This window comes from Haemaphysalis longicornis, unplaced genomic scaffold (assembly GCF_048455015.1).
Source record: "Haemaphysalis longicornis isolate Haplotype H1 unplaced genomic scaffold, Haemaphysalis longicornis Haplotype H1 scaffold_4, whole genome shotgun sequence".
NCBI classification, from domain to species: domain Eukaryota; kingdom Metazoa; phylum Arthropoda; class Arachnida; order Ixodida; family Ixodidae; genus Haemaphysalis; species Haemaphysalis longicornis.
This window is the reverse complement of record NW_027526361.1, coordinates 222,762,208-222,780,027: the sequence shown is the minus strand read 5'-3', so window position 1 is coordinate 222,780,027 and position 17,820 is coordinate 222,762,208. Positions and strand designations below refer to the sequence as shown.

The 17,820-nt window shown below is 49.7% G+C and overlaps 1 protein-coding gene across 1 annotated transcript in view; it reads right to left on the bottom strand.

The window, feature by feature from the left end:
* LOC144180236 (ATP-binding cassette subfamily G member 4-like) overlaps nucleotides 1-17,820 on the bottom strand; it is an 81,079-nt gene that overhangs the window by 29,908 nt on the left and 33,351 nt on the right. Inside the window, exons 6-7 of the mRNA XM_077708614.1 lie at nucleotides 16,158-16,303; nucleotides 5,390-5,513 (exon numbers count right to left, since the gene is read on the bottom strand). Coding sequence (XP_077564740.1) covers nucleotides 5,390-5,513; nucleotides 16,158-16,303 — 270 coding nt within the window. The remainder of the gene's footprint in view (nucleotides 1-5,389; nucleotides 5,514-16,157; nucleotides 16,304-17,820) is intronic.

Genomic DNA, 17,820 nt, shown 5'->3' with positions numbered 1-17,820 from the left:
ATTCAAAAGAATGTCTAATGCAAGCGTGAATATACATTTCTGTAATTAATAATTGTTGACCTTGTGAAATGTCCCATTTCCATTTCAGCTAGCTAGTGTTTCCCTGAACGTAGTGTTCAATGAAAGTGATTAAAGGATGTTAATTTGCGAGCCTGATAACGGAGGGGAACTAGGCGATGTTAATAATTCAGGATAATTGTGCACTATTGTTTGCGTGGGTAAAAACCGCTGCATTGCATTTTTTGCGTGCTGTGCATTTATTCCACATTTTGCTTCCCCGAGTGCACGCAAATTGTACTGGAACGAAACTCTGCTGACTGTGTGCCTCGTGTGGTGGTGCTTTCTTGCAGTTGCACACTTCCAGGGCTATCAGCAAGGCCGCCACAGGGTCGACGGCTACTGACTGCCCGTTGTACGACCAGATGAAGTTCTTGGGCCGCCTGCAATGAACGACCTCAGCCTCGTGGAGGAGAGTTGGCAGGTAGAAATATTTCTTTTAAATGGCTCAGTCGGCTACAAAAAGTTAGCACGTGAGCTTTGACATCGTGTTAACCTTCCTAGGTAGCAGACATGTGAAGTTAAAAGCATAAGGAATTTTCTTTGAAAAAGGAAATATTCCGAGTGCCCCAATGACAAATATAGTAATGGCAACAGCATAATCTAGGGGAAAAGCTTTTGGTATGCAGAGATTTTATACTTAACAGTGCTTGTATGTACTTGACTACCAATAAGCCAGACGATAATTAATTGGCCCTTTCAACGACAATGTTTATTGCCTAAGGTTGTGCGAAAAACAACATCACAGGCAATGCTTCTGCAGACAGAAGCAAACGCAAAAAGTGAGTTCGTCTGTACTGCTGCTTTTTTATTCAGCTCGAACTTGTTGAGGAGGCCCCTGAAAACGTGGAAATGCTTGCTGTGGGCACTGAGGCCCACAGCAGTTGCAGCAGTGTGATCAAGGGTGGCAGTCCTGGGCCACAAGGCACTGGAGACAGCACACCACCCCCAGCATCGCAGAGTGCAACAGTGGCAGCAGGCAGTGCACCTGCAAGTGCTCAAGGCCCCCCACCAGGGCCAGCCAATGGGCGGAAGCAATCATACAACCCCGGCCTGGATCGCATCGTCCAGCTTCTAGAGGACGCGCCGAAGCACGCGGGAAAGCTGCGTCGAGCAGAACTATAGATGTCCAGGCAAGCACTGCGCCTGCAGAGGCAGTCCGTTGACCTCCAAAGGGAAATGAACGGTATCATTGCACAGTATTTCGGAAATAAGGACTAAACTGCTGCGTGTACTTGCGGAATTTGCAACTTTCTCGTGGAAAGGTGTTTGCTAATGCATGAGTTGCTGAGAATCTTTGTGGGAAGAGCGCCAATACCATTTTGTGGAATTTTTTGTCCAATACAACGGTATTCGACAACAGCCGCACAGGCCACAGAAAAAAAGAACGAGGAGAGGGAGCGCTTTAGACAACAACTTTTGCGTCACATTTCAGGCTGGGTACTTAGCCCAGAGAATGCGAAAAACGTGTAGTTCATGGCGTCGACACTACCAGTGTCGTGCCATTATATCACGCACACATTCTACCACGACACTTCTCTACACTTGCTAGCACGCACACAAACTGCACGATACAACCTGCAGCCACATAATCACAGCAGCTGCATTCAAGCTGCCCGCCAAAACTTGCAGACATGTGAAAACTTGGCAACGTGCGAAGTTCACGTCTTCGATGCGAAAATATGCTTGGCAAGTGCATTGCGCACACGTTCCGCAGAAGGGGTGGTTTCGCTGCTGATGCGAACCGGCTGTGGCAGCTCACTTGCGGCAGCTTCGTCACACCAGTGCTTGGCGCCGTAGTCGCGCATGTGCTCACAAATGTTGTGCAGAACACAGCATGAACGGATAATGCAATTGGCATTGGTGATTTTGCACTCGAGTGATTTCAAAACTCAAAATCTGGCCTTCAGCCTTCCGAAGGCATTCTCCACTACACGTCTTGCTTTCGCCATGGGTAGTTAAACTGCCGCACGATTTCCTCACTCGTTGCCCTGTTGGGGTACGGCTTCATTAAATGAGACGTTAGGGGGAAGGCCTGGTCGCATAAAATTATGCCGCCCACCTGTTCCCCTTCTATCTGCTTGGCTGGTTCCGAGATAAGCTGTGTTCACAGCCCGAGCCAGCACTGAGCCTTTGTAGACGGCAGAATCATGTTCCTGCCTAGAGAGCCCACATTTGTGAACATGAACTTGTAATTGTGGTCAACAAGCGCAAGCAGCATGACACAAACCACCCTTTGTAATTATAGTAGTCTTGCGCATTCTCTTTTGGCGGGGACACCTTTAAGTGGCAGCTGTCGAGAGCGCCAAAGCCCGGAGGGAATCCCGTGCTGGCCTCAAACTGACGCACGTGTTCTTTGACGTCGTTTTTGACGGCACGCGCACAATTTGGGGCAACAACAGTTCAACCAGAATGTCGCAGAACTCTCTGCAGATATTGTTCACCGAAGAGCGGCTGACCCTGAAAAGGTGTGCGACGGTGCGCTCTTCTGCCGACGAATCAGGACGGTACAGCGAAAAAACGACACGGTTGTGCAGCAGAATGCAGCGTCGCATACTCGTATCTTCCCGGGTAAGCGAAGAACACGAACTTAGGATGTACGCGAATGTTTGCCGCGTGACGCGAAAGTTCACCTTAAAGTCGACTTCCCACAACAACGTCGGCACTGTGGGGTCATACCACGACGGGAGCCTCGGTAACGACCACACTCGCGTTTTAGGCGCACCCAGTTGCAGGGCTACTGCGGCCAGAACACGACAACTTCTTTCCGCTGCTGCCAGTCTCTGTTTCTAAAACGACGACTTCTTTATTTGAAGCCGTGCAGCTGGGTCTTTTTCTCCTTCAATAAAGTCTGGTAACGCGTACGCACTAACACGTACTCTTCCTCACGACTGCGGCCGCGGGTCGGCCTGCTTAGAGCCATTTCAGAGGCTCGCGCTAACACACAGAGACGATTTGTAAAGGAACACCACCCTAAGAACAGGAACACCTTATTACACGTACAACAACGCTACACCAAAACTTTTACGCGAACACAAAAAAGAAGCAGGGCTTAAGCCGAACTGATCAACACCGCCAACAAACGAGTACCAACCAAACGACCGGCTTTGGATTGCGGTGGATAGGAACAAGCTGCTCTCCGCGCGAAACATAACAAAAATTGCGATAAATAAAAACTTGGTTTACAAAAAGCCAAGTAAATGTTAAAAGTATGAAATACACAAACTTACATTCCATTTTCTGCCGGAATGTTTTCCACTTATTGTAATCACGTGACCAAATGGTTCAACGGAACCAAACGACATACGTGCCGTGTAACTACGTTCAACTGTTGACCAGTTGAGCGGTAGTTGACCATCCCAAAGACCGTTGACTCGACAGCAGTTGAAACTGCCCGTGTAACAGGGGTATCATCAGACTCGCAGCGAAATGCCTCACGGCACTCAAGTCTGCCTACGTGTCCGGAATGCTAAACTATGACTGTGTTTGTAATACGTGGGAAGTACTTGAGTACTGGAACCTCAGGTTTCCGCGAGTGAGTTAGGATAACAAATCCCTTGCAGTACCATCACGTTCGTGGCGTTGAATGTCCTCGCTGAATTCTGATTCTACTCCGCTGTGCCTTGTCGGCGCACTTTCATATGGAATCATGCTTAGCGGAAAAAAACTAACGCTACCTTCAACATCGAAGCATTTTTCCTTGCAAGAAACAGCGCGAGTAACTGCGAGGCTGGGTGCGACCGTCGTTCTGCTAGTCGTTTCGGGGCCCCTGGAGCAGGTCCTGATCAGGGGGGCACGCCGTATGTCATCTAGCGAGAGCTGCGATGGCAGTATTTTCACCGTTTCGCTGTGATAGGTGGCGGCACCTCGGTTTCCTAGCTGGCAGTGGTTCCTAGGACACCTGCGGCGGCTAGGGAACCTAGCGATTCCCTAGCCGCCACAGCTGGCAGCACCACTCGCCACGCCAAAAATAAAATGAAAAATAAAAACATAAAAACTAAAAATAAACATAAGGTAATAAAAATGAAAATTGAAAATAAAAATCACAAGAAAACAAACTGAAAAAAAGGAAAAATCACACATCTCCACGCCGTGAACGATGCCGAGGGTGCGAAGTCCTGGGACGCAAGTTGTGTATTGCTAGTGTGATGATCATCATCGTCCGTGCGTGCTGATGCAGTCTGAGTTTTAAATTATTTTGAGGTGCAGTAAATACACTGTAAATGACATGCGCCACACGAAAGACAATTCGTGTTCCAGTACTTCGCACCTTCGGCATCGTTCACGGCGTGGAGATGTGTGATGTTTTTTGCGTTTTGTAAGATTTTAGGTGGCTTGACTCATATATTTTTATTATAATTCTGTGTGCACGGACACCAACGGACGCCAACGAACATTGTGAAGTCGCTGTACACTTCAGTAACTATTTTCTATTCGAAATTTCAGTCTGGTGGCGTGGTCTAGTGGTAGCGTATTGGATTGTATTAGAACCGTGTTGTTGCGCGAGTAGGTTGGGTTGGAATCTTGCCGGTGCTGGCTTCCTTTTTTTCTGCGACTCCCTTTGAGCCGTACGTCCATAATGCTGTGTACACAGACGCCAAGGCACGGACAAAGCGAGATCTTAAGATGCTTCGCACCTAAAAATCGTATCGCTAGAAGCGGCTCGGCGGGAGTCGTCCGGCTTCGTCATCGGAACGAAACCAAGAGGGGGCAGCGAGCCGAGGAAACAGAGGGAAAACAAGCCCACACACCTCGAGAAGCGTCGTAACCGCACAGAGAACCAAGCTAAACAATAACATCAGCCGTACCTCTCGCTACGCAAACCCAGGCATAAGTGAGTTAAGCCACAGCCAATTTTGTTCCCGTTCCCCTGCCCTCTCAGTACTCCCCAATACACGCACTTTGCAAGCCTGTGCCGAGTCATTTGCAAGTGACCCACATCATTTTAAAGAAATCGGATTCATGCACCTGTTTCTCACATAACCTTTTGTAAGCGACGACCAGTTTGTTAATGAACACCAATTTTAACGAAAATTCTAGCCCTTTGGGATTCAATTCTCTTCCGGTTTTTGCAGGCTGTTGACGAAATGCATCGCATTTCCACCATCAAGCTCGGATCATTTCGCCACAGGTATGCCCTTTTTTTATGTCACACCTTGGTGCAATAGTCCTTGAAGCAATCGGATCGCTGTAAACGGTACGCAATGAGGTCCACGAGCTGTGTGGTTAGACGGTAGTGGTTAAGCATGGCGGTACCGCAGAAAGTTCCACCGACGTCACCTTGTCATTACAATCGTTGATGCCAAGCTAATAGTAAAAGGCTGTGACTCACCTTTGTAATGTACCTGAACACATGGGCAGTGGGGTTCGAGAGGACGACAACGACCGTGTGTCCCTTGTAGGCCAAGTACTTCAGCGTCCGCAGGCAAATTTGCGCTTGCATCGCGTCCACGTTCCTGCAACGGAAAACAATCGGTTGGACGGTCCGTCGTCTCTCTAGAACTATTACTGTCAAGCAAAATGACAAGAAAATGGCTAGCATTCCGGTGTTTCTTGTAAAGGACCATGTATAACTAGCAGATGCGAGCAATGGGGCGGATTCGAGGATTACCAGGGTCGTTCTTTATAAATTCAGCCTGCGCGGTTTGAAGACCTAATGCGAGCGCGACCCTTTCCATGACGGCGCGCCGCAATCCAGATAGCACTCCTTTAGACAACTTCTGTGCTCGCCACAGATGCCGCACAATGCCCTCTTGGAAGCAGTGGCTGCGCTCTAACGTGCGCTATGCAAAGCACGCCAACCGCACTTATTAAGTGCAGATCACTTTAGGGCCGCGCCTTGTCGTAGCTCGCTCGCTGGATCCAAGTAGAGCCACGCGGCGTTCCGTCGTCGCGGCGTAACCCGGAGTCTTCGAACGCCAAGTCATAAGCGTGCGAAACTTGTGAAAGGCTGGCGCTCGTCATACATCTCCCCGTTGTTTAGCGCAAAGAAAACTGCACGTACTAATGAGGCAAAATATACCCTAATAACCGACAGCGCTCGCGTTCGTTTAGTTAGGAACGCTAGTTAAGTTGCTTTTTACGATAGCAAACGAAAAAAAAAAGTGGCAATTCAACACCGCCACGTGCGGGAGGAAAAGCAATCACAAAAAGAACAGAACTCCCTCTGGCGCAGTTTATGGCAGGGGGCGCGCGAGCCTAAGGCAGGTTGTCGAGGTGTGCGGACGTACATAGCGCGGCGGAGACATCGACGACGAATAACGGATAAGTGTTTGAAATTTCATATTCCTTTTTTAGATTGACCAGGTTTTATAGAGCGATGTAGTTTTAGACAATAGGGTTAGTTGAAGGAGCGGTAGTTGTTAGCGCAGGGAAGTGACCGAATCAGATGTGTCACGCGGTTGTTGCACGTGGCGGTTGGAAAGTGTGTTAGTTGGTAATTCTAGTGGGTAATTAGTGCAAGAATAATTGATGCGGTAGGAAAGAATCGCAAGTTGCGGCTTACTTCTAGATTGGAGGGGAGCGCACGAGAACGCGGCAGTGAATTAAATCAGAGTTTTGCAAGACTTGGACGGGCAGTACCCTGCCTCAGAAGAGGAAGCCGGGTGTGGTGTGCACGGGGTGCGAGCACGAATACCCGCTCGAGGAGACGATGTTCGAGTCGGTCGAGGACGCGGAAGGGCAGGACTTCAGGTGCAGAGTGTGTGCTAGCGTCGCGCCTCGACCTGCTCGAGGAAGTAAAGGAGCAACTCAGGATTCAGGTAAGCGAGCTACAGGAGGAGCTCAAAGATGAACAAAGGCAGAGAAAGGCAGTCCAAGCAAGGTTGGCGCCAATGGAGGTCAAACTGGCGACGAAGGGTGACATCCCGAGAAAGAAGGACGTAGGTCACGAGGCAGGTGTGTCGACAGGGCTTGACCCCGAGAAGGGAAAAGAGGAGGACAAAGACGACACGCCGGAAAACGAGCCCGGACTGGCGCTGACTCAGCCGGTGCGGGAGCAGGTGGCCGCGCCGGTGGGCAGCCAGGAAAAGGAAGAAACACGCATGGGGATTGCGGCGGCGGACTCCAACATGCGCTACTCAGAGATGGAGAATAGAGGACGGGTGAGAGAGGACGAGAGAGCGCAGGTTGGCGTGTTCCCGGGGCAGACGGTCAGAGTAGTGTTAGAAAAGGCAAAGGATAAAATGTGGGAAAATATGCAGGGGCAGAACCTAGTGATTATCGCAGGAGGAGCCAATGACGTTCTGCAGGGAAGGGGCGCGGGAGTGCGCAAGCAACTGGATAAGGGGGTGAAGAAGCTTCGGGCGCTGTGCCCACATGTGCAGGTCGTCGTTAGCACAGTACCAGAGATCATTGGGAGAGGGGTGCATGTGGAAAGGGAAGTTGTAGCGGTAAACCGAGACATACGGGAGCTGGGCAAGGAGCTGAGTTTCGCTGTCGTAGACATCAACAGGGATGTCCGATGGATGGGCTGGAAAAGGGCGTTCCAGCGTGACGGAGTGCATTTCAGCGGGCAGGTGGGAGCAGCCATCGGAAAACGACACGCGGCGCGAACTGTGGCTTTTTTAGGGGGCCCACAGGCCTTTGCGAAGATGGCGTAGACAACTGCAAGGAGCAAAGGGAGATAGCGGGGTCGGTGCAGATCGGTGCAGGCAAACTAAAGGGACGACGACGGCGTGTAAAGAAGAGAGGGAGGAAACTGAAGATCTGAAGATCGCATACATAAACATGCAGGACGGCAGGAAAAGATAGAAGTGGATGGAGATTAGTGAGCAGCTAGAACAGGAAGATATCCAGGTATACGCTGTGACCGAGACGCACCTACGAGACTTGGAAGAACCTCCGGTAATCGGAGAGTATGTATGGGAAGGTTGTAATCATAGAGTTTCTTACAAATAACTAGAGGGGAAACTGGCGCTGCGATCGTACGCCTCAATGGGCGTGATGGGTAGTTGTGGATTCAGATGGCCGCTTGATGGCTCGTGGAACTTACTATGGATTGCAGGCAGTTTTGTTTTCGTTTTGGATTTGCATGAACGCATTTGCCTAGGCGGGGTGTTGGGAGGAGTGATCAAAAATACGTTTCTCCTTGAACTGCATGCCTCGCGTGCACTGACGCCGCCCTGAGTGGAATGTTCTACAACCAGAGTGGCGAATTGGGTGGGTTATCAATGCACTGCCGCACAGCGAGCATGAAAACACAAATGAAGGCGCTGTGTGCAGCGAAGTTGTCTGCTAATTAGGAGTTGCGGCACTGCTCACTCGGCAGAGCAATGTATTGTCAAAGCTGACGACAGTTGCGAATCGCTTGGGACAGACACACCTTTCGTGCGAACGCCGGCTCCTACGGCGTACAGAGTTACTGGATATAGGCCTACATCGAAGAACTCTGACGGCGTAGAACAGCAGCACCAGCGGCTGATAGGAACGCAGCTTGATGGATGTCACTAATTCACGCAAGAATAACTTCTCCAAAGGTAATCGGTTTCTTTTTTTCTTATGAGCACAAAACTTCTCTTACTATTACAAACCACCAGCGCCGAAACTTTTACAAGTAATTTTTACAGAAGTCCGCGTCCTGCTGTAGTTGGCGGGAAATGGCAAACCTGCTCCACAAACCTTCTCGACTCCGCGTCTGCTTTTTATTTAAACGCGCCGTTTTATTTCGTACAAAACCGGTTTTTCGTCACTAACTTTTTTGTTTGCCATGTAATTTGTAAACGGAGAACCGGGCAATAAGAGCTTTTTTGTCAAAAAACATAATTTGCGCAGCCAGAAGCTCGTTTTGATCCTACGCAATCCGGTTCCAAAACTACCCATCATTCCCATTGAAACGTAAGCGCCGCTGCCATGTTCGCGTTGACACTAGCGCCAGTTTCCCCTCTAGTTATTTGTATGAAACTCTATGGTTGTAATAGGACGGCTGGATTGATAAAAGGAGGAGGAGTAGGTATGCTTATACGGCGGGGGGCTAATTGGAAGAGAGTAAAAGAAGACTGTAAAGAACATGTGTGGGTGAAAGGGATAGTGGAGGGTAGGGAGATGGCTTTAGGGGTGGCTAATCATGGACGGGTAAGGATAGCAAAGAACAAAACGAAAAACTGGTGGCGTGTCTAAAAAAGGACATCGAGGATTTGAAACGTTCCGGGGAGGTACTATTGGTAGGGGACATGAACGCCCACATTGAAGATCTAGACGGGTACACAGACTTCAACGGACGTCTAATGCTAGATATGGGTGAGTACCAAAAGCTGATCATAGTAAATAGGGAACAAAAATGCGAGGGTCAAATAACATGGGAGTGGGGTAGAAGACAGTCAAGTATTGACTACTGCCTTATTTCAGAGGGACTCTATGAATGGTTGGATGGCATGACCATAGATGAGGGAGGGGGCCACAGTCTGGGCAGTGACCACAAGCGCATAAACCTGTGTTTTGGGAAACTGGGGGGCGACAAAACGGGTCGACCGGGCCAGCGCACAAAGTTAAACAGCAAACAAATTGCGGTTATAGCCAAAAGCATAGAGGCTGACATAGAAAGAAATCCTGGAGAAGAGTGGGAATATGACAGGCTCATCAAAACTATGCAGGAAAAAAAAAGGCAAGGCAGAGGGGACCAATCGATGGAGAGGACGGAAAACGCCCAAAAGCTGGTGGAACAAAGAAATCAAGGAGGCGATAAAGAAGCGTAAACAGGCGTCTAGAGATCACAGACAGGCCAAGAGGGCAGGGAGACAGCAGGAAGAGATGGACCTAAAATGAGAGCAATATAAGCAAATGAAACAGGAAGTGCAGCAATTAGTGCAGGCGAAAATAAAGGGGGACAGCGGGCGATGGGTAGCGCAAATACGAGGGAGGGGTAGAGACGCGGCGAAAAGGTTTTGGAATCATGTGCAGGCATTAGGGAAACGCACGAGTCCCACAGAAGGCGGTACTATAGAAAACGAGCAGGGGCAGATGATCAAGGGAGAGGAAGCATTGTCATACCTACACAAAATCATCACGGAGAAGTTCGGTAAGATAAATGAAGAGGCCCCGCAGCGACACAGAGATGTCGCGACGGGTAGGCTGGAATGTCTGGAGATAGATGGGGACAAGCTGAAATAGAAAAGAGCTGAGGAAAAGGTCCTCAAAAATACTGCAGTAGGCACAGACGGGATACCGATGGAGTTGATTAACCAATTAGGACCAAAGAGCAAGGGAAAGCTACTACAAGCCATCAGAAAAAGGATAGAAGAAAAGCCAATACCGGCCTCGTGGCAAATGAGCAGGATGAACTTGGTGTACAAGGGCAAAGGAGTCAAGACAAGCCCGAGTTCGTATAGGCTAGTAACCGTCACGTCAGTGCTGTACAGGTTAGCAATGCAGGCAGTGAAGTTCGAACCAGAGCAGTGGGTGGCAGAAAATAGGATATTAGGAGAACTTCAAAATGGGTTTCGAAAGGACAGAAGACTCGACGACAACTTATTTGTGGTGAGCCAATGCATAGAGGTGGCGAAGGTGCAAAACCGACCTTTGTGGTTAGCCTTTCTGGACATTAAAGCGGCGTATGATAATGTAGACAGGGAGAAGCTAGGGAGTATCCTGGAGAACGAGGGAATTGGGGCAGAATTCATTAGCTTACTCAGGGAGCTATACCGGGAGAACCAAGTTCAAATAGTGTGGGAGGGGATAACATACAATAGGCTTGTATACACCTACACGGGTTTGAAACAAGGATGTCCTCTCTCTCCGCTGCTGTTCATGATCTACATGGCGGGGTTAGAAAGGAAGCTAGAAGTCAGCACGCTGGGATTCGACTTATCCTACATGAAAAACGGGCAGGTGATGGAACAACGGGTTCCGGGACTAATGTATGCAGACGACATATTGTTGATGGCGGACCACGAGATAAGTAAGCAGGGCTTGATGGATATATGCTGTGAAGAAGCGACGCACCCAGGGCTATCCTTTAGCAGAGAAAAATCGGGGATCATGGTCTTTAATGACGGCGAGGAGCACAAAACAGTATCAGTGCAGCAAGTAGAAATACCATTGGTGAAAGAGTATAAATATTCAGGAGTATGGCTGAACGACAGCGAAGATTACACGCAGGCGCATGAGGCGAACCTTAAGACGAAAGGAAGACGGAACGCGGCCATAATGAAGCATAGAGCCCTCTGAGGATACAGCAAATACGAGGTGGTAAGGGGAGCCTGGAAAGGGGTCATGGTACCAGGATTAACTTTCGCAAATTCGGTTCTACGCATGAAGCCAGAGACCCAAGCGGGCCTGGAAGTAAACCAGAGGGCGGTAGGCAGATTGGCCCTAGGGGCCCACAGCAAAACTACAAATGAAGCGGTACAGGGGGATATGGGCTGGTCGTCTTTCGAGGCAAGGGAGGCGCAGAGCAAGATAAAGTTTGAGGAGCGACTTTGTGACATGGAGGACGAAAAATGGGCCGCGAGGGTGTTTACATACCTCTATATGAGGAGCGTGGACACGCGGTGGAGACGGAGGACCAGACAGCTGACCAAGCGGTGCGGAAATTCGGTAGGGGAAAGTGGTGTGTACACAGCAGTTGAAAAGCAGGTAAAGGCAGCAGAGACGACGAAGTGGGCACAGAGCATCGAAGCGAAAAAAACCCTGGAGACTTATAGGGCAGAGAAACGGGAAATTAAGAAGGAGGGATTCTGTGGCAATACGAGAGGCAGTACTTTGCTCTTCGAGGCACGGGCAGGGTGCCTGAGAACCCGGGCATACACGGGTAGCTACAGGCAGCAGGATGAAACATGTGCGTGCTGCGGCAGTGATCGGGAAACTATAGACCATATTGTCAGGAACTGCACAGAGATACGACCACCACGAAATGAAGCGGAAGCGACGCTGGTAGAGGCTTTGGGATTTGGGGCGAGGGTGAACCTCAACTTCAAGGCCATAGAGGTGACGAAGAGGCGACTGGAGTGGTGGTGGAGGAAAAGTATGGAAGGGATGAGTACGCAGGCGGAGTAATCATACGGATGAGAATTTAGAACAGCGAGGGGAGAAAAAAAACGGGGGTGGCGGCGACGAGTTTCTAAACAGGGAAGAGAGGGAGATGGGAGGTAGGATGCAAATCTATTAGGTTAGCTGGGAGTAGGGCGAGTAGGCGTAATAAAACTGGCAAGTCGGTTGCTGACAACCGATGCGCCGATTCAAAGGGAAAGCCACTAACCATCATCATCATCATCATCGGGAAATTTGAAATGCGTTGGGTGGTAGCAGTGATCGATTAACGGCGGTACAGCCCATTATGGAGAATCACTGCTCTGCCTTTCGGATAGCTTTCTCATTGAGTAGAACGGCTTGAATTTTTTTTTCAAATAGTATAGCAAAACCCTAGGACCAAAAGACAACTGGGCGTTGGTTTTCTGGAATGACCGGGAGAGAGCGCTGTTGGCTAAGTATTTAAATAACGTTGGAACAAAAAAATACACAGTGCTAGAAGAGGATGAGGAGACCCCTCTCTAACTTAGCACCCGGGAAGGGCCCATTCCTTGGTACACCTGCATGAAATAGCCAGATACAGCCTCGTTGTCTGCATGACCCAGCTCTGTTCTGGAATCAGGTGGTGCCGCCTGCCCATCTATGAGCTCAGGGAGAACGCCATTGGCGAGGTCTTAGCTCTGCTTCTATCCATGGCAGCCACATTAATGGATACTCGCGTACTACGGTATTAGATCGAGGAGAGGCCCCCTTGCTTCGGCGTACGTACTTGGGCGTGACCTGAGCATCTAATAGATGCCCGCCGAAAATCTAGAAATGACCCACCTAGCAAGTTTCTCCGATATATTCAGCGGCTGTTTGGAGGAAGATGCGCAACCGCAACAGAACCCCTACACTGTGTACGTCACTGGACCCGCCAACTTGGCTGGTAAGCTGCTGGAGACGGCCGTGGCTCGAGCATTATCAACTGTCTCCCCTCTGTAATCCGTAATAAGTCTGCCACTAACGCCGGTGGTACAGCATTACGCCGTCTTTTTACGCTACTGACTAGAACGCATTGTCGTCCCTTTTGAGGGGTGTCACACGCTACAGAACCGATCAAGACAGCGGTGCCAAAGCATGTCTTATGGGAACTTCCATTATCGCAAACAGTCGCCGACCACGCGGGCTGCTCATCTTTACCCAGACTATTCGATGAAGGTAATCGTTGCGATGTCCACAGGACGGTCAACGTCTGATAGATTCGGCAAACAATCCGATTTGCCCCTAACCTTAAGACATCGGCGAGTAGCCCTTTCTACCTGCCGGCCAAAGCCACAAGGCGACAGTTTTTTGTGTAGATTCGTATTATTTCGTGATAGCCTATTACCACTGGTCTCAAGCCGTATTGCACTTGCAAGCAGTCAGCATCACCTGAGTCACCATCCCGATATTTTCATTCATAAGCCAGAATAACTGTAAGCAGCATACGACCAGATTGATCTTCTCCTCCCCGGTGAGGGCGGCGATATTGCTTGAATGGCGGAAGCAACGCCTGGACCGAAAGAAGGAAAAAATATTTTGAAAAAGTCTTGAGATTGCAGTAGAGCGGTAATTTTTGGCTGAATACAGACGACGCATTTTTTAATAATATCGAGGGTAAATAAAATGGCATCACGGTAAATAAAACGGCCCATATGCACTAACGTGAAAAACCGGAGAGGAGTGAAGCATGCAGTGTATAAGTGTATGATGCAGTTTCGATGAAGCGGTTTGCATGTATGATGCGGTTTCGAAGTTCTGATGATGTGTACAATGCGGTTGCAATGCTGAGCGCTCCGGCCTTGGCGCCTTGACGTTTTTGCCCACGGACGTTTTTGCCCACGGGGGGGTACAGGTATTGAGCTTTGCCTTAAAAGTCTCGTGTCTTCGAAGCTTGAAGCGTTCTAGCACGAGGCGTTCGAAAACGAGTGTCCCGGTGTGTTCTTTTACTTCGCGTTTATGTCCATGGAGATGAAACGTTCCATTGCGTGGCGTCGGGAAACGATTGCCCCGGTGTTTTCGTACCGTGACTACATAAGACGTCGACAGCCTGAGCCCCTAAGGGCCTTCGCTTTTAAAAGTGGCGAAACCAGTGAGAATAGATCGCGCAGTTCGCATCTGCCAGTGCAATCGTCGCCTACTAAGCGTTCCCGCAACTACGACACAACCCCTTTCCGCTTGTAATCAGCCGCATATCCTGATTACCGTGAACAAGGCGCACAAGAAATCACTGTCAGCACATGGCAATGAAGGTAGACGGTTGAATAACAGCGGAAAAAGTTGTGTTATGATTCTGGGAACAGCGCAGTAGAAGACAGTTTCAGTGGCAGCTTTGTTCTGCGCATGCAAACTGTGCGGTCTATTCCCGCTCGTTTCGCCGATTTCTACCGTGATGAGGCGCTGAGCCACCCGCAGGTCGGCGATCCCGCGATATTATTACAAAATTCGACGGCTCTACTTTCTGACTCCATAATATTGGTACTGCATGTGCTTGTTGACTACGTTCTTGAGTGAATTCACATTTAGAACAACACTGAAAAAAGTGCTGCAGGGTCCCTGTAAAGATGAACAATATGTGAATCGTCCAGCGACGATGACAACAACCGTGAGAAACAGCCGGATCCCCATTTTTTATTTCACTGTGGCACCAATATATCCCAACTGAAATTCAGTCGTACGTACTAAGTGGATAGTGGCCAGTGGAGATGACAGCAGCCGTGAGGGGATCATGGCTAATTCAGCGCTTTGCTTTGGCAGTGGCGCCAGGTATGACCTAACACTAACGTGCAGACATAACGCAGAGGCACCAGATGTTCCCAAATCAAATGCTGCAGATTCCGTGCGTCGTCAGGAGCGCCCGAAGACATTATCCTCGAATAGACGCAGCAGGACCAAGATTTTCTGCCTCCGCCGCCCCTACCCCCCCCCCCCCCCCCCCATTCCCTCCCCGCTCCTATTCTCTTGAGCAGTGGGACACGCTGCTGTCCAGCTCGCGCATTTGCGATCAGCTCCTGCTGGCTGATAGAGCGGGGAAATCGAGGTCGCCGCAGCCTGCCTTTGAGAATGCTTCTCTCTGACAAGGCTGCTCAAGAAAGAAGTTCTGACCTGTTATCTATACGGCCTTTTTTGTCCTCCCCTCCCCTTTCCCCGGCCGAGTAGCATGTCGGTGTTGAGATTATGGCAAACCTTCTGGCTTGCTTTAATAATAAAAAGCTCTCTCTCTCTCTCTCTCTCTCTCTCTCTCTCTCTCTCTCTCTCTCTCTCTCTCTCTCTCTCTCTCTCTCAACACACCCAACCGCCCTTAAACCTGCAAGACTAAACAAAAAGTGATTCGCAGGCATTTTCACATGACAAAACTAAATTTTGGTGCTCCCGAAACTTTAGGCATCGCACTTCTTAGATATCTTGACAGTATGCGGTACAAATGGATATTGTAGCTCTTTTGCGTACTACGCAGCTCTGAATATAGGCTTCCCCACCGCACGCAAAGTTGTTGGTTTTGTTCCTTGCACGGAAGCCTGTATTACAACGGGGAGATATACAAAACCGCCAGAAGATATTTTTCAGGACTCTAATGTCCACTCAGAATTTCAAGACCTGAACGTCGACTGCTACATAACAAGTACCCGAGTAGATGCTGTGAACCTTTCAGAAGTTAAACTAGCAATCTGGGTATTTCAGCAGATTTTTCACTCTCTTTTGTAAAGGCTCGCAAATCTAAAGCATTTCGGCGATGTCACTAAACCGCGATTTTGCATTCCCTGTTTTGCCCTTCCGTAGCTCCCAACGACTGCGGAAGAAGAGCAAGCTATACAAGTCTGGCCGCCTTTGCCACGAATTCGGAAACAAAGTAGGCCGCGCAATCTGGCCATGCAAAGCGCAATGTTGTACCAGCTTTCTACTTGCAAGCAATCGTAGCAAACTGGAATATAAGGCTTCCACAAAGTGCTTGCTTTGAAACGCACCCGTTCGGGCGTGCGAAGCGTCGCTGTTCCATCTTACAGCGAAAACGTGCGTAAAACCTCGAGCAGGACCCCGCGAGGACATTACGTTCGCCCGTTTCCATTAATTTTGAGAAACGAGTGCGGCACTAGTGGAGAACACTCGGCGCTTGCCTGGTGGGGTCGTCGACGAATATGAGCGGCTGCGGCCGGATGAGCTGCTCGGCGCAGGAGAGCAGGCGCCGGTGTGTCTTGCTTATGTGGGACACCTGCACCCGGCGCACATCCATGAGGCCCCAGCGTTCAACAGCGTTCACAACCTGCGGAGTGAGGGTGGAGGAGTGACACGACGAGCTTCGAAATGACCCGGACCCGAACGCATCATTCCAAAAGCTCCACCATTGTGAGCTCAACGAAGGCGACAATTTCATTGTAAAATGCGCGGTCCGCCCTGATGTTGTTGCTTATGCCAGCACGTCGCTCGAGGCTAAAGGTCATTCTCATACCAAGTGCGCGAATGAACTGTTCATTTAGTATAAAATGCAACGACTGTTTTTTTTTTTATTTCTGAAAGCGATCTTAAGAGCAAGAAAAGCAGAGGTGTAAATCTTAAGAAGGCAGAACGGGGTGCGAGTGGTGTTGTGTTTGTATACTTAACGTGCTGAGAAGTCATTTTCCCGCAGCAGATTTCTGCCAGTTACTTTATTAAAGCGAAGGCTTTCTTAGTGGCTTATATGGCGTCCTGTCAAAAAACGGATGCATTTCCCCGTAGACTGTCTGGTCGACCGAAGGTCATTAAAGAAAATGTCCTATGGCCTTCATATTAGATGCGACGCTGAGAGCATCTCTTGTCGGCGGCCCTGTCCTTCCTGCGTGCGTCCGTCGTCGTCGGCGTCCGCACTCTCCTCCGCGCAACCCCTCTCCTCTCCGATAGCGAACACTCTCTCGTGAGGGGCATTGGATTGGATTCGATTGGCTTGGCTTGGCTTGGCTTGGCTTGGATTGGATTTGGATTTGGATTAAAGTGGGTGGTGTTGGATTGTGTTGCGTCATAGCCGCGGCAGACGCACTGGCACCGGCGCGTGCCCAGGTGAGAGCGAACACTCTCTCTCAACATCTGCGGGTGTGCGGCCCAGCGCGCTCTCACCCCGCCGGTGGGCGGCGCTGCGCGCGGTGCTGCGCATGTGCAGTACTCTCTCTCTCCGCGGTCTCCTCTCCTTCGGGCGCGCTGCGCATATAACCGGTGTGCCGCTCTCCGGCGGCCTTTCGGTCGACGGTTGCTCTCCGCTTGCGCTTGAACCCCCCTCAGCGTCGCATCACACCAGGGTTCCCGCGAGGGGAGGTGGGCGTAATTTTTTTGACATAGGAAGGCTTAGATTGCTCCTAAAAAAATGTTTTCCAAGCAAGGATAAAAATTTGGAGGTGAAGCCGAATTTCAGGGTATCGGTGTGAGCTTATTGTTTCTAAGTTGGCATTCCCACATCGCCTGTTCCGCAGTGAAGCATGACCACCTACGGAGGGAGCACGGTTACAGAAAACGGCTCTAATTAACTCGTGTTTTCGAAAGTATCCCGAAACAAATTATATGACAATTACCAGCTAAGACGACTCTACATGCCTGGAAGTGGGCTTTTATTGTGTTAAGACAGTCAGTTGAAAATCGCGAAAACGGAAGGGTTCTACATAAGACAATTCACGCATCGATCACGAAGGAGGAGTAAAATACATTTCTCATAAATCACGTGCCGAAATACATTTAGATTGTTCGTAGATGTATTTACTTACCGCGCGAAAAATCGTCGCTTTCACGCTACCTTCAACTTTCTTTAGGAAGGGA